Raw genomic sequence first — 14510 nt, 5'->3', positions numbered from 1 at the left:
TTCTTTCCTCTTCCTCCCACCCTGAAATTTCAAATATCTTTAAACAGCTTGCTCTCTTTTATGCAAGTAACAAGCAAAATGTAGACAAATGGAGTTGTATATAAAATCACATTTGGCCAACCAATGTCACTGCTGTCAGTAAAGGGAAAGTCCAATTTAGCTTTCAGATTCTGTGTTCCAAGTTTGCTGCCATGTGTGACATGAGCAGACTGAGTTTGTTGACCAGTCATACATAGTGGGTCCCACCACTCCCCATCAGTAGAGCTGATTTTCAGAATCTGACTTCTGTTTCCTTCATTGAAGAAGTTCCATTGATTTTCCTGTGATTGAAAGTTTCCCTCTGCCTGAGCGTGCTGGGAGTTTACCACTGACCAAGCATCAGCATGAGCAAACGCTCTCTCCCTAGCCCTGGCAGATCAAGCTTGTCCTCTCCTCATGCATGAGAGTCCTCGTACATCTTCCCTCTGTGCATTTATTCCTCTGAAGATTAAAACTGACCTTTTCCAAGCATTTAGTTAGAGGTCCTGCTTCATTAGTCATAGAATCATAGAATCAATAAGGTTTGAAAAGACCTCAAAAAGTCCAACCTATCACCCAACACCTCATGACTAACTAAACCATGGCTTCAAGTGCCACATCCAATCCTTTTTTGAACACCTCCAGGAATGGTGACTCCACCACCTCCCTAGTCCTGAGTTTAAATATCATAGCATTGTGTGATGGGTTGTAGTTGCTGCTGCTGATTCATTTTTAGGCAGCTGATGTATTTCCTTAGTCTTGTGCCTTGGTTTCAACAGAGCTATTGACAACCAGTGCTACAACATCAGCATCACTAAGTGGTGGCTTTTTGTCTTGGAGGAGAAAAGAAGTAAAACAAACTGGCATTTGCTGAGTGTCACAAAACCATGGGAAAGGCACTGCTGGAGACAATTTTCTTCTCCAATGCTAGATCAGATCAGCCACAATACTGTGTCTTGGAAACTTCTGTGAGGATATCACAAAGCTTCTCTGGGTAACCACTTCCAGACTTCTGTATGATTATCTTTCCTGGGTTTACTTTTTCTGTTTAATACTGTTTATTCAGTTATTCTTGGCTGCCATAGCTACAAACATGAAGTAGCTCCTGAGAAGAAAAGTCTCCCAGTGAGTCTTGCAGCTGTTTTAAGGAGAAAACAGTAAAAGTTTATGATGAAAAAGGTAGATAAGCATCATACACGGCATTGAGATTGGGGAGCTAAAACGTATTTTCAAGCCATACCCTTCATATATGCAGATTATTCAGCAGAACAAGTTCTTTCTCACACATTTCATATGCAAAATAGCATGAAATGTGTGGAAAAAAGAAAGGCTAACTCATATTGAAAAGGCTGCAAGTTTCTGCTTGATTGAGGCAGTGGTAAAACAATGTTTTCAAAACCCTGCAGTTTTGGAAAGCTTTCCTTTTTGCCCCTCTGCAAGTACTGGTGAAGGTGATGAGAACTTTTCTTTGCCTCAGCTCCTTGTGTGGCCATAATTTTATTACTGAAGTACTAAGAAGTTCTAAAATGCTCATGCATTCGCTCCACTATTAGATACGTGGAGCTGCCCCCTTGCTCAATCAGTTGCCGTGGAAATCAATTGTCAGCAAATTCTGTTTTCAAAACTGGCCTCTTCATTCTGATTTGCTCCAGACAGAAGGTAATTTCTCTTCACATTTTGAATGAAGGGAACATCTGCTCTAGAATTGTGACTGTTTTAGGCTGAGCAATCTTGGACCATTTTTTTACGGCTGTTTTTAAAAGGCACAGAAAAGGAGTTCTTGATGTGAAAGTTTCTGGATAAGAGCATGACCCATGCCAGCATGATACAAGAAAACCTCTTGTAATTTAGAGGTAGAGCCAAACATGCAAAAGGCATAAGGGCAATGACACACCAGAAGTGCTGGCCAAGAATGTTTGAGGCATGTCCGGAGATGTTTTGTGGAGTGTACAGTACAAGCTGAACTTCCCTAAGGAATGAGATAGGTAGAGCTGGCCCAGTCTTCCAGTTGGGAGCAAGGTGTATAGCAAACAGACTCTCTCTATTTTCCTGTGACACAGGGCTTGCTTTCCTGATTTCCATCTTCCAATAAAGAATGAGAAGATAGAAGAATTTCATGTATGATCATGTCATGGCCTTGATAGGAGAACAGTCATGTAGAAATACACTTACTCATAGATGGTCTTTCACTAAATGCCATATTCAATGGGGCTCTTTTTGGTTTTCATGTGCAAACGCAGTTTTTAATTGCAGGAGAAAAACATACTGGTTCCTCAGCAAAGATCATCAGAAGTGTTCATTGCTTAAGGAACTATTGGTGGCCAAGAAGCTCTGTTGGGGTTATATGCTAGATAACTTGTCCTCCATGGAAGAGCAGAGGCTGCTGTCCCATGTAGCTGCCCTGACCAGTATATAATGCTTATAGGAGGGAGGATTTACTGCTATCCCAGGCTGGCCGAGCTGCTCAAAGCAAGTGAGCTCCAACAGTGGCCTCTGTGAGATTTACAGAACAAAAAGGCAGTGTCAGTCTTTTGACCAAATGCTGCCTTTTAACTCTTAGATACATTCTAAAGTAGAGATAATGTTTTGAATAGTTATTTTTATGTCTCACCCTTAGCAACAACTTTCAGATCATGTTAGCAAAAGGAAAACTGGTGCAGCAATGACAAAGGCAGATATTAAGCGGCATTCCACTGATCTGGGCAGATTTCCTCTGGCAAGCCTTTCACATTTAACAGATACTGTCAAGCTTAATGCTTCTTTTGGTATTGCTTTGTCACTTTGCTAATGCTGGTTCTTTTTTCCAACATTTTTCCCCTGTTGTCTTTAAAGGGAAGAAAAATATGGAACAGGTTCACATTCACTGGAAAAACACTGCCCTTCTCCATGGCCAGGGTGATCTGAATGCTATGTCAGGGATAATGCTGTGAGTGTCCTGTGAAGCAAGTGGAATCTGGGAAGAGCTGTTCTTCCACTGCAGGCAGTCCCATCATGCAGGGCAAGGCTTGAAGACAGGACATCGTTCAATAACCTTTTTCAGGTGTGTTTTCTCACGAAATTCTGTTGCAGCAAAGTAATAAAAGATGGCATCCAGGCAGCAGTTCAGGTTGGCTAATGTCATCGACACCTGAATGAAGAGGCTGATGGTTTGTTTCAGACTGCAATCCTTTATCACATGCTGTCTTACCAGGCACTGTAGGCAAATCCCAAGGTGGATGGGTGTGAAGCACACCAAAAACACCACAAGGTTCATAATGACTCGTAAAGAGCTGTTGCTTTCTACCATACTTTCGGCTTGACTTTTGTGATTCAGAAGAGTCCAGATGTTTTGGGCACAGCAGAAAACCATCACTGTGAGTGGGATCAGGAATCCAAAGATCTCCACAGAAACAATCATAGGTATGCTCCAGGTATTGTCTGACATGTTGTGGAAGCATTTTAAACACCTTTTATCTTGAAACACATACAGTGGGCTGCTGCAAAGCCAAGCCACTGCCCAGATGAAGCCACAAATCAAGATAGCCCATTTGGGGGATTGGTTAGCTCGGCCCTCAAAGGGGTGCCTTATGCAGATGTATCTGTCAATAGTAATGCAGACAACGACGAAGATACTGACGTACATGTTGACGAAATAGAGAGACTGGATGAATGCGCACAGGAGACCTGGAGCTTCTGTGACAGAGTAGTACAGCTTGAGGGGGAGCGAGAGAATCAGCAACATGTCTGCGAGTGCAAGATTGATCATGTAGACTGAGGTCTTGGTCTGTTTCTTCCAAAAGCAGCAAAACACAAGGAGGGCCAGGGTGTTGAGAAGCAGCCCAACAACAAAGGTGGGGATGGAGATCCCAAACTGCAGGGTCTTGGCTAATTCGTCCACGTCTGTAAAGGTGCATTCCCCACTGCTGTTGGTCATTTCTCCCCTAAAAAGACAGAGAGAATGAGTAGGAAATTTATAAGGCTCAGTGTTACTGGCTTGGTATATCAGTGCAAGATACTTTCAAATACAGCTCAGGGCTTTTTTGGTTTTGAGCTATACACTTAATCAGTCTGGCTGTTATTTAAAGTGAATCCTTATTTCAAGCACAGAACTTTCTATTCCCGATTTGAGTAACTTGATTTCTTATAAAGGAGCCTAATTCTCAATTGCAGGTAGTCAGCACCCACTGACTACCACGCCCTTTAAGCTAATCTATTCAGCTGCTGAAGAGACTGACCCATCCTTACATGTGTTTTCAAAAACTCTAGAGTACACAGGCTGTCTCTAGTAACTTACACACCTCTTGAACTAGCACTGGGTTCAGTTCCTTTGCTACACAGAAACTGATTAAATGATTGCTTCATATTAAGGCAGGTCAAACCGATAGCTGGGATTTTATTCTTGTATCTTTAATTCCCTATGCATCAGGAACTTCTGCTGTTGTGCTTTTACTACACCTGTATTTATAGAGATATTTTAATTCCATGTAATCCTTGTACCCAATGCAGTTTATAGGAAGGTCAGCTTCAGAAGACTGATCTTTCATGTAAGTGCAAATTGAGTAAGTGTGTTTTCTAGCTTATGATTATCTTCCAGCACTGATTGAGTTTTGAGTTTGCAAGTACTTTAAGTTTTAACTGATTATCTTAGATAATCTGGCAAAAAAAATAGCAAGTGGAACTTAATAATATAGTTCTTTAAGAAAAAACACAATTTCTGTAGAATTGGTGTTCTTAAAAATGTATGTGTGTTTTAGCAAACTAAGCTAGCTCAAGTTTCCAGCCCAGCCCAGCCAAGCAAGCAGTTCAAAAGAATTTATTAGAACTACATGAAGAGGTTTTAAGAAGAACTCGTTCAAGAGAAGAATCTCTGTTGTGGAGGACAAAAAGTAGCAGGTAGCTCATTAGCACTATCAAATGGAGCTAGACTTTGCTCAAGAAAGCAAAAATGGCTAACATACAATGTTAAAAAGAGAGAAATGAAGAACAATCAGATCTGGTAAATATAAACTGAGGAAACATCTTTGTGCTTTTGCCCTATCTTGTACTTCTGCTTTTTACAGGGATGTTGGTATTGCACTGGAGGTCAGAGATAGCATAACTTACAGGAATCAGTGAGTGATAATGAGAATAACTGTAGCCGAACACAGGATGCTCTCAAAGCTTGACATGCTCATATTAGGGAAAACAGTTTATTTCCAGCTCAGACTACAGAAAAAAGAGGCACATAAAGCTGAGGGTCCACCCCAGTAATTCTTATGAAGGATGTATGTTATTAGTGTGTCTGGAAAGGCATCTATCTATGCTGTCTGTTGAAGGAAGGAGTGTCAAACATGATTAAACCAGTTCTATAACTGTTGAGTCAAAGCTTTGTACAAATTTTAATGGAAAGCTACTAACTAGTGCTTTGAGAGCTCTTGCCAGACCATTCACTTCTTTGATGAATTGTCTGCTTTTTTTCAGATCAGGAGAGAACTGAAGATTGGAGACCTTTGCTCTTCAGTAAAGTGCACTAGAAATAACTGAAGAGTGCTAGGAAAACCAGAAGGTAGAACAAGGGCTAAGAAAGTGAGAAAATCATAGAATGGTAGGGTTTGGAAGGGGCCTTTGGAGACCATCTGTTCCAACATCCCCCTGCTAAAGCATGTTCACCCAGGGCTGTGTTCAGGTGAGTTTTGAATATCTCCAGAGAAGAAGACACTGCAACAAATGGTTGCAAGAAAGCTGGTGATAACTGCAAACAGTCTGGATGCACAAGTTCACTGAGACTACTCCTTGGCAATGACCCCACTGTAGAAGCAGGTGTGAACTGTGAGGAGGAGGTGTTGGTCAGGACCACTTCCAGGGAGCTGAGCTGAGCTTTGTGAGTGGGACTGTTGCAGCTTTGTGAATTTAGGAAACAACAAAAGGAAATTTGATGGTTATCAGTGGATTTGTCTGTCAGAAATGAGAACTAAAAGAAAACTTTGGTTTGTTAGTCATTCTGAGACTGAGTTAATCTGACTGAGCCAGCAGCTGCTTTGAAAATCCTGTGATCGTGGTACCTGAAAGGTGAGATAATTCCACTAAAGATGGTGATGAGTTTGTGCCAAGTCTGGAGGGGACACTGCTGTCACCTGAGGGTAGGACAAATAAGAGGGAACAGGAGTGTTGTGCTGTGGTGTGCGTGTGTCCTGTGACGAAAAGCATCCATTTAGCTGGAGAAAAATCAGATGACATCAAACATTTTGGGTAAGGGACAATGCCTGTTGATCCAGCTTTTGGTGTGCTATATAGGTATATCAGAAAATTGCTTGTGATGTCTATTAAAAGCATGAGTTTTGAATCCACTTTTACTGGGTTTCTATTTTACTGATTGGGTTTGTTTTGGAATGCCTTAGCACAAAATTACGTATTGGGTTACTCCTAAAAATAGCTTATTGCAAGGAAGTGTGCCCAGCCTTTAAACTGGTAATTTCAAGCACTCAAGTGGAGTGCCTGATGTTCAAAAACCTGATAGTTTTTGTCATTTTTTTCCTTCCCTCAAGCTTAAATCTCACATCTTGAGTAATCCAAGGGAACTGTTTGCAAATACTTCACACCGAGTAATACACTTGCCCAAAATGATTTGAAGAACCTGACAAAGAGCCTTGTAGTCATTTTATAAACATTGTCCTTACTGCATTGTACAAATTACTGATAAAAATAGTGGTGGTACCGAATCTGAAAGATACTGAACGATGCCAAATGCATCTATCCTGTATGGCAGACACTGATTAATCTCAGTAGGTACTTACTAATCATATAGAAATTTCATCCAGATCATGTTTGTTTATGAGAATTTCTTTGAAGAGTTTGCAGTCTGTTTCCCCCACCTACACCTCATCCCCCAGTGCTTGGTGTGTCACAGAAGAAAGTTAAATTGCTTCTCTTGCAGCTGTTATCAGATGAATATGTGTAGAATATTACTTACCACTGTGCTGTCTTCTGGATCCTTGCAAAGAGAAACTTCAGTGTGTGCTTCCAGTGGTTTTCCAAATAATGAGGCCAGGATTAGTGGTCTACCATTTTGCAGCTCCTCCTTTTCTTTCTTCTTAAGAGACAGGCACCACGTTTGCTCTTTTCCAGTCTTCTCAAGAAAATTCCTCTGTCCTCCACGTTTCCTGAAGGAACCCCCTGCAGCTCTAGGATTGCTTCAGACAACTTCTAGAAGCTGAAATAGGAACCTGTATTTAACACTACTTGAGGGGCTGTGTCTCAGTTGGTCCAGACTCTGCCATCACTGCTCTGTTTGTTCTTGAGTTCTCCTACCACGTGATAATTTTCCACTTCCTATGGACTAATTAATTATTAATTGGGTTTTGAGACAGCAGGATCTAGCAGCAACGGTGTACTGACCTAGGAAACGAAACAGCAAATGTTGACAGGATTGGCTCGGCTACGTTTTTTGCATCACAGTGAGATGCGTGAGTGGTTTCGACTTTGTAGCACAGATCTGAGTTCACCTGGCTCTAGTTGAGATTCACACAAATCTGTATGTTAGCACGGATTGGGAATGGGAGACTGAGGCTATTCTTATCCATGAAAGCTTCATTAGCAGGAATATCCTCATCATAAAATCCATAACTTAGTATTAGTGAAAGAGTAGCTTTAATAATAAGGAAATGATAATTGGATGACAGAATACAGCAAACCAACTAATTCTTGATTGACCTATACTACATAAAATGAATGAGAAAAATTCAGGTCACTGCTTCAGCAAGGACTTTCACATCATTTACCATAGTTACCCTCCTGGTCAATAAAACCCAAGGAATGTTATTGCTGTGAAGTCGACTTCATTTATATCTCTTTTCTAGCATTATTCATGTTAGATGTAAACTACTCTCTTGTGGATGCACAAGGATGGCTTAATGCAGTAAAGAGCAGTAAGTCCCACATCTGCCATATATTTAATCTGCAGCTGGATAATTTCTTGTCATTTTATTCTGACCTTTTTTAATTGCAAGAGAATATATTTATGCTTGCCACTAATGCAAAAATCTTTCTGCTCTAAGCTAAGTGACACTGCATGTTTGATCTCACTCTTTGATCTTTATAAGAAATAATCACTCAGCTAGCTTAAAAATAGTGCTCTACAATCAACACTGCCATTAAATTATTTAAAAACCCAACCCAAGTAGGTTAAAATATTAATTACTTTACCTGAACCCCAGCAGGAAGATCAGCAGCATTGCTTCAGTCCAAGTTGTCTTATAGAGCATAAGAGCATTTGCTTAGAGGCATACTCTAGCAATACTCTTAGTAAATGGCATGACCACATCCTTCTTTCCTTCTCTTCTCCCCCCCTTTTCAAAACAGACTCTGTGGGGCTTTTTTTACATAGACAAGTGACAATGAAAGAGTTTAAGAGCTTGAATCCTCAGCTGTTTCAAATCAGTAGTCAATGTAATGTGTGGAGCAGTTTGTCTCTGAAGTCAGGGCTAGGTTTGAAGTGGACTTAACCTGGTGTGAGTACCTGATCTTGTGGGGGCTACCTCAAAACTTCCAATTATTCCTTGAGTTGGGGAAGAGATGGAAAAATGGACATTTATAGGAGAAGCTGTCACAGAAATAGTTTCTTCCCCTGATTTCTGCTCAATTTGCATACTGGAGATCAGTAGTTTAGCACTCAGATGCTTCTGAAAGAGACAGCTGTTCAGCTATTTAAATGGCATGTGACAGTTTTAATCAGTACAGATGTTGGATTCATAACTGCAAGTCAACAAACAAATGCTTATCGTTGAGAGGAGTGAGGTACAAGGAGATCTAAGACACTCCCTTATATGTGAGTCATACAGTAGCCAAGACACAGTCTTCTTGAAATGACTTTTCAAGGCTTTTCTATCAATAGGACTTCCCTGATGGAGTCTGAAGCTCTTCCTCTGCTCTAGGAGGTGTCATGCACACTACAGTTTTCAGAATGGTAATTGTGCTTGCAAAGAGTGAACATCAGGAATGTGGAGAGATAGCAGAAAAGTGCAAGATGTTGCAAAGGGCTCAGAGCTGCTGGTCTCCTTGTGTCCTGGCATGCTGTGGCTTGGTTGGGATGGACATCAAACAGATATTCATGGTTACATAAAATTACATAATTTACTAGAAAAAAATGTCAATGTGACATTCTCAAAAACTATCTCCATGCAACAAAGCTAGCAGGAAAATAAAACCTTAAGTAGGCTTTTGTCTGTGTATGTCATAGGATAGAATAGAATTAACCAGGTTGAAAAAGATCTTTGAGATCAAGTCCAACCTATCATCCAACACCATCTAATCAACTAAACCATGACACCAAGCACCCCACTAAGTCTCTTCCTAAACACTTTGAGTGATGGTGACTCCACCACCTCCCTGGGCAGCCCATTCCAATAGGCAATCGCTTTTTCTATGAAGAATTTCTTCCTAACATCCAGCCCAAACTTCCTCTGGTGCAGCTTGAGACTGTGTCCTCTTGTTCTGCTGCTGGTTGCCTGAGAGAAGAGACCAGCGCCTGCCTGTCTACAACCTTCCTTCAGGTAGTGGTAGATGGCAATAAGGTCTCCCCTGAGCATCCTCTTCTCCAGGCTAAGCATCCCCAGCTCCCTCAGCCTCTCTTCATAAGGCTTGTGCTCCAAACCCTTCCCAACTTTGTTGCCCTTCTCTGGACACACTCCAGCAACCCAACATCTTTCCTAAACTGAGGGGCCCAGAACTGGACACAGTACTCAAGGTGTGGCCTAACCAGTGCAGAATGACCTCCCTGCTCCTGCTGGCCACACTGTTCCTGATACAGGCCAGGATGCCATTGGCCTTCTTGGCCACCTGGGCACACAGACACTTCATATAGATGGCTGCAAACAGTGTCTCTCTGGAACCCCTCCGAAGTGTGAAACTTGCTCACTAGTGCTGAGAACTGCTCTTGTTACTTGTGGATTGCTCTGCTGTCTTGCAAACTACAACCCTTTGCTGCTGTGGCAAATACAGACAACCCCCCCAACCGTGAAGCACTATTTTTCATGTTTTCACCTGGCTTTGGAGGTACTTTGGTATTTGGGGGAAATTCTGTACTTTCTGCAGAAAAAGTAGCACCAATGTGTGTACCACAGGACTTAGAGAATAAAAAAACGGGCAATTTTTTAGCACGTTTTTTCCTTCCTGCCCCATCTAAAAAGAATTCAAATTAAAAAAGAGAAAGAAAAGTTTGGGTAAACCATGTAAGAAAATCACTTGGCCAAATGTTTCATGTCATTTGGGAAACAAGTTATGGAACTGGGAGATTTCAAGGGCTTTGCAACTTCTGCCTTCTCAGAGCTCTGGGCTAAGCTACAAGTCTCAGCAACAGACTGCAGTGAAGGTGCAGTAATGAAATCTAAGAATGCAACTAAATATTAGCAGAAAACAAATACCCTACTATCATGTGTGAACTATTCCGTGTCGTGCTGCAGATGAAATGGGTTTGCTGCTTTAATTCTCTTGCTGCAGGAATATTTCACACTCAGTTTAAAGGTGAATTTCTGTATTTTGTGCTGCCTTCACTTCCAGCACTAGGTTCATTCCTTGTGGTTCAATGAACTTAGTGTCACTCGGTGTAGCAGAGCTAGGCAAAAAAACCCCGAGCTTTTCTGCAGACATCAACCACATGTTTGCTAAGTTGGCAACTTGTTTATGATATGTGTGGGTTTGTTGCTTGTAGGTGAGTGTGTCATTTGTTGGTGTGTGTACATAAGTCATTCTTTTGTAGGTTGGCCTTTTTGATTTAAATAGGGACAATTTTTATCTAGAGCATATTTAACGAGGTGAGTTATGAATGGCTCACTCCTATACCTGCTGAGGGAGTATTGGCTGAGAAATCAGAGCTTGTTTGTCCTTTCTTTTTGGTGATGGCTTTTGTAAGCTGTCCCACCAAGACCTGTACAGGAATATGCTCAGCAGGAATTGTTTCAGTGAGTCCTTTGTGCTTCCAGTGCCTTTATCACCCAGCACTGCTACCTGGTAAACGCTGAATTCTAGCGGCCCAGCTGGCTGCATGGCTCTGAGGTTTTCAACATCAGGAAGGGATTTGTTGTTTCAGATTGTTGTTTTTTTTTCCCAAATCAACTACTAAAATGTGTTGAATATATTGTTTGCCCTGCCTAGAGATAGCAATCTTCTCAGCCTTATCCTTTTCCCAGTATCAACCTCAGTTAGCAAATGAAGAGTGACTGGAAGAGCATAAACCAAACTCTGAGTAACTAAAAGGAAGGGTATGCACAAAAATTGTATAACAGGGCAAAGATGAGTTGGGTGTTTTCTGTGGTTTGATTTTTTTCTATGTTAGGTGGGTTTTTTTTTATTAGAGGTTGGTGAGCTTTTCTCCATCTTTTATCCTCTAGGTGCAGTAAGTGCTGCTAAGTCAGGCAACAGCAGGAAGCATTTGCCGTTTTCAAGGAATTGAGATCTGTGTGAGAGGAAATGATCAAACAGTGCAAAACCACATTCATTTGCATTGCAGTGCCATGAATTCTGTTCTTCTTTTTTAGTGGAAAATATTTCGAAGCAGCTTTGCAGTTCAGCTTTCACAAGTGTCTGAAATGTGCTTGCTTCTACTTGCTGGCTAGAATGAAGTTAAGTTGGGTTTCAGATCTAGAATTAGGATGCTTAAGTGCAAATTAATGGATTTCAAAGGTGGGGTCAAATGTGATTCTCTGCCTCTCTGAGGCATGTGTGGCTTGTTCTTCCAGGCAACTACAAAATGTCAGATAACAAGGCTTAATCATCCAGAGCAGAAAGAGTCAGGAAAAGACATTGCCCAGTAGAGAGCTAGAGTGTAAGTGAAGAACTGTCTGTTGTTGTCCTTGTGAAGAATGCTGGATGCAGTGGGAAACCTGAAGACTTATCAGCCCAGATCTGAGTTTCAGTTATCTCCTGTGTTGGGTTGGGATTGGTTTCTGATATTTTTGTATGTGTTTAAAGGTTTCAAACACTGGATAGCCAAGGTAAGTTAAGCTAATAAATTGTCTTGTCTGAGCAGACTATCACAGCTTCCTACCCCCAAAATGGAACTGTCTGTTTTTAAGAGGGGAGATGCTGGAGACTTTTTCTAACCCCAGCTGAGCACTAACAACCTAGAAAGAAGAACAATGCAAAGGCTTTTTGAGGCTGTTGCCTACCCAAAGATGCACCTGGGTTCCCCTTCTGTCTAAGGAATGGGTAAATTAAAGATCAAGCTCAATTTTCACTGGGGATTTAGAAGCTGTTCTTTGTACTGGGGTTGGAATACAAACCTTGTTTTCATTATCCAGAGGCCTTTCACTTGATGCTAGTGCTCTTTGGGTTACTCTTTTCCTCATCTTCATAAGAAGCCAGTTGAAGCCTTGCTTACAGTGAGCCAGTTCATTGTGCACTGGGAACTTCAAATAGCTACAGGGTTGTGTTTTTCTCATGTAGCCACTTTTCTACAGCAAATGCAGGACACTGTAAAACTGGAAATCAGAAAGCCCAGAAACTGCTGCATTTATGGGGAACAGCCACATTCAGCCTCACCAAGATGAGACAGAGACCTTTGAAGGCAGTCCAAGAGAGAGAAAAAATAGTGCAGTTGCTCTTGGAGCTCCCCAGGTATCAATGTAGATTTCTTTCTGACTGTATTTGAGAAATCCTGCAAAGATTTCTTAGAGTTGCATGTCAAGAGGAGAGGAACTGTCCAGTCTGGTGAGCAGCCAGTCTCATACTACTATGGCTAAGTGAGCAGAACTGTGGGACGTGAAGCTATAGAACATGTTCAGCTTTATCTGGTTCCAAATTTCACCAAGAGGACACAAAGCATACAGGATGGCATCTCCTTTCTAACTTTAGAGACCCACAGTCTACAGGTGAGCTGAAATTATCTAATTGACCATAGTTCAATTTGGTCTTTCAGAGCTAAAAAGGCTGGTTAAACATGACCACTGTCAGCCAGGTGCCAGCAAGGCCATGTGTTTCATGGCCAGTCTATCCCTCCTCCTTAGCAGAGATGGCATTTTTCATCTGGCCAAAAGCAGTTCTGGTCATGAGGGTAAGCGTGGACAAAGCAGCCTAACGAGCTGTTGAGCTTAGCTAGCTTTAGAGAAGCTGTGTAAGAAAAGACACAGCTTCCTGGATGAATGTGCAATCTGATAGTCCATGCTTTAGCAAGAAGGTTGGACTAGGTGATCCCCAGAGGTGCCTTCCAAACCCTACCATTCTCTGATTCTCTGTAATGTTCTTTGCAGTCTACTCCAAAAAGATTCACCAACATGCTCCCCCTTTGCCAGCTGGCTGGTCGAGAGGGTCTGTGGTTCCTCAGCATAGCTAAGCTGGCTGAGAGTGGATCTTACCAGTGTCTATACATATCTGAGGGGTGAGTATCAAGATGAAGGTGCCAGTTTCTTTTTGGTGGAGCCCAGTGTTGGGACAAGGAGGAACAATGGGTACAAGCTAGAACACCGGAGGTTCCACCTCAACATGAGGTGAGGGTGGCAAAGCCCTGGAACAGGCTGTTCAGAGAGGTTGTGGAGCCTTTCAAAACCTGGCTGGATGTGTTACTCTGTGGCCTGCCCTAGGTGATCTTGCTTTGGCAAGGAGGTTGAACACAATAATCTTTGGACATCCCTTCCAACCCCTAACATTCTGTGATTCTGTGTTGGTGAAGCACAGCCTACAGCAGCTGCCACTCACCAAGATGCCTGCAACTCTTAGAGGTCTTTCTATGGGATGTAAAGAGACTGAATCTTTTGAGAAGCCCCCTGGAAGAGAAACAATGCAAGACTGCTGTGTTGACCTTTTAAAGAAGATGAAGCATAGCACTACCAAAGGTATGCACAAAACTGGGGTTTCAAACAGAACCACCAGCTAATTTCATCCACTAAGAGGAACTAATGGGTAGCAGCAGTGTGGATGTGTGTCATCTTTGCACTCTGGCTCTTTCCCATTTTAGCTTCTGTGTTGCCAAGTTGCCACTGTCTTTTATTCTTTTTAGACTGGTGTGTATGCAGCTGTGTATTAACAAGGTATGTCTCAAAGGATTGGCCACAAAAATAAGGATTAAGTCTACAAAATTATCAGAGGCCTAGAGCACCTTTCCTAAGAAAAAAGGCTGAGAGAGTTGAGGTTGTACATCTGTCAAAGAAAAGGCTCCAGAGACAACTCATTGCAGTCTTTGAGTACTTAAAGGGAGTCTGTGAGAAAGACTATTTAGCAGGGCCTGTTGTGACAAGACAAAGGGTGATGTTTGTAAACTAAATGAGGAGACATTTGGGCTAGGTTTGGCAAAGACATTTTTTACAGTGAGGATAGTGAAATGCTGACACAGGTTGCCCATAGAAGTGGTAGATGCCCCCCAACATTCAAGGTAGGGTTGGATGGGGCTCTGAGCAACCTGGTGTAGTTGCAGATGTGCTTGCCTACTGCAGGGGGGTTGGACTAGATGGCCTTTAATCACTCCATTCCAACACATGCCAAGATGAATGTTGTCCCAGGACAAGGCTCGTTGAGACATCAGTTTGGGATTGTTTCAGTTAGCATAT

At 42.0% G+C, this 14510-nt stretch overlaps 1 protein-coding gene across 1 annotated transcript; it reads right to left on the bottom strand.

Moving 5' to 3' along the window:
* Nucleotides 1-1220: 1220 nt before the first annotated feature.
* GPR55 (G protein-coupled receptor 55) lies at nt 1221-7215 on the bottom strand. Its single transcript, XM_068145717.1, has 2 exons — nt 6947-7215; nt 1221-3938 (listed from the first exon to the last, which is right to left on the bottom strand). The coding sequence occupies exon 2, from the start codon at nt 3929-3931 to the stop codon at nt 3008-3010; it is 924 nt and encodes a 307-aa protein (XP_068001818.1). The 5' UTR covers nt 3932-3938; nt 6947-7215; the 3' UTR covers nt 1221-3007.
* Between the last annotated feature and the right edge of the window lie 7295 nt (nt 7216-14510).

This window comes from Melanerpes formicivorus, unplaced genomic scaffold (genome assembly GCF_026170545.1).
Source record: "Melanerpes formicivorus ecotype bairdi unplaced genomic scaffold, bMelFor1.0.p_v2 SCAF_12, whole genome shotgun sequence".
NCBI lineage: Eukaryota > Metazoa > Chordata > Aves > Piciformes > Picidae > Melanerpes > Melanerpes formicivorus.
Note: the sequence above shows the minus strand (reverse complement) of the source record. Positions and strands in the feature narration are given on the sequence as shown.

Bases quoted from the DNA above. Each gene is read 5' to 3' on its own strand.
- GPR55 (XM_068145717.1), bottom strand. From the start codon at position 3,931: ATGACCAACAGCAGTGGGGAATGCACCTTTACAGACGTGGACGAATTA.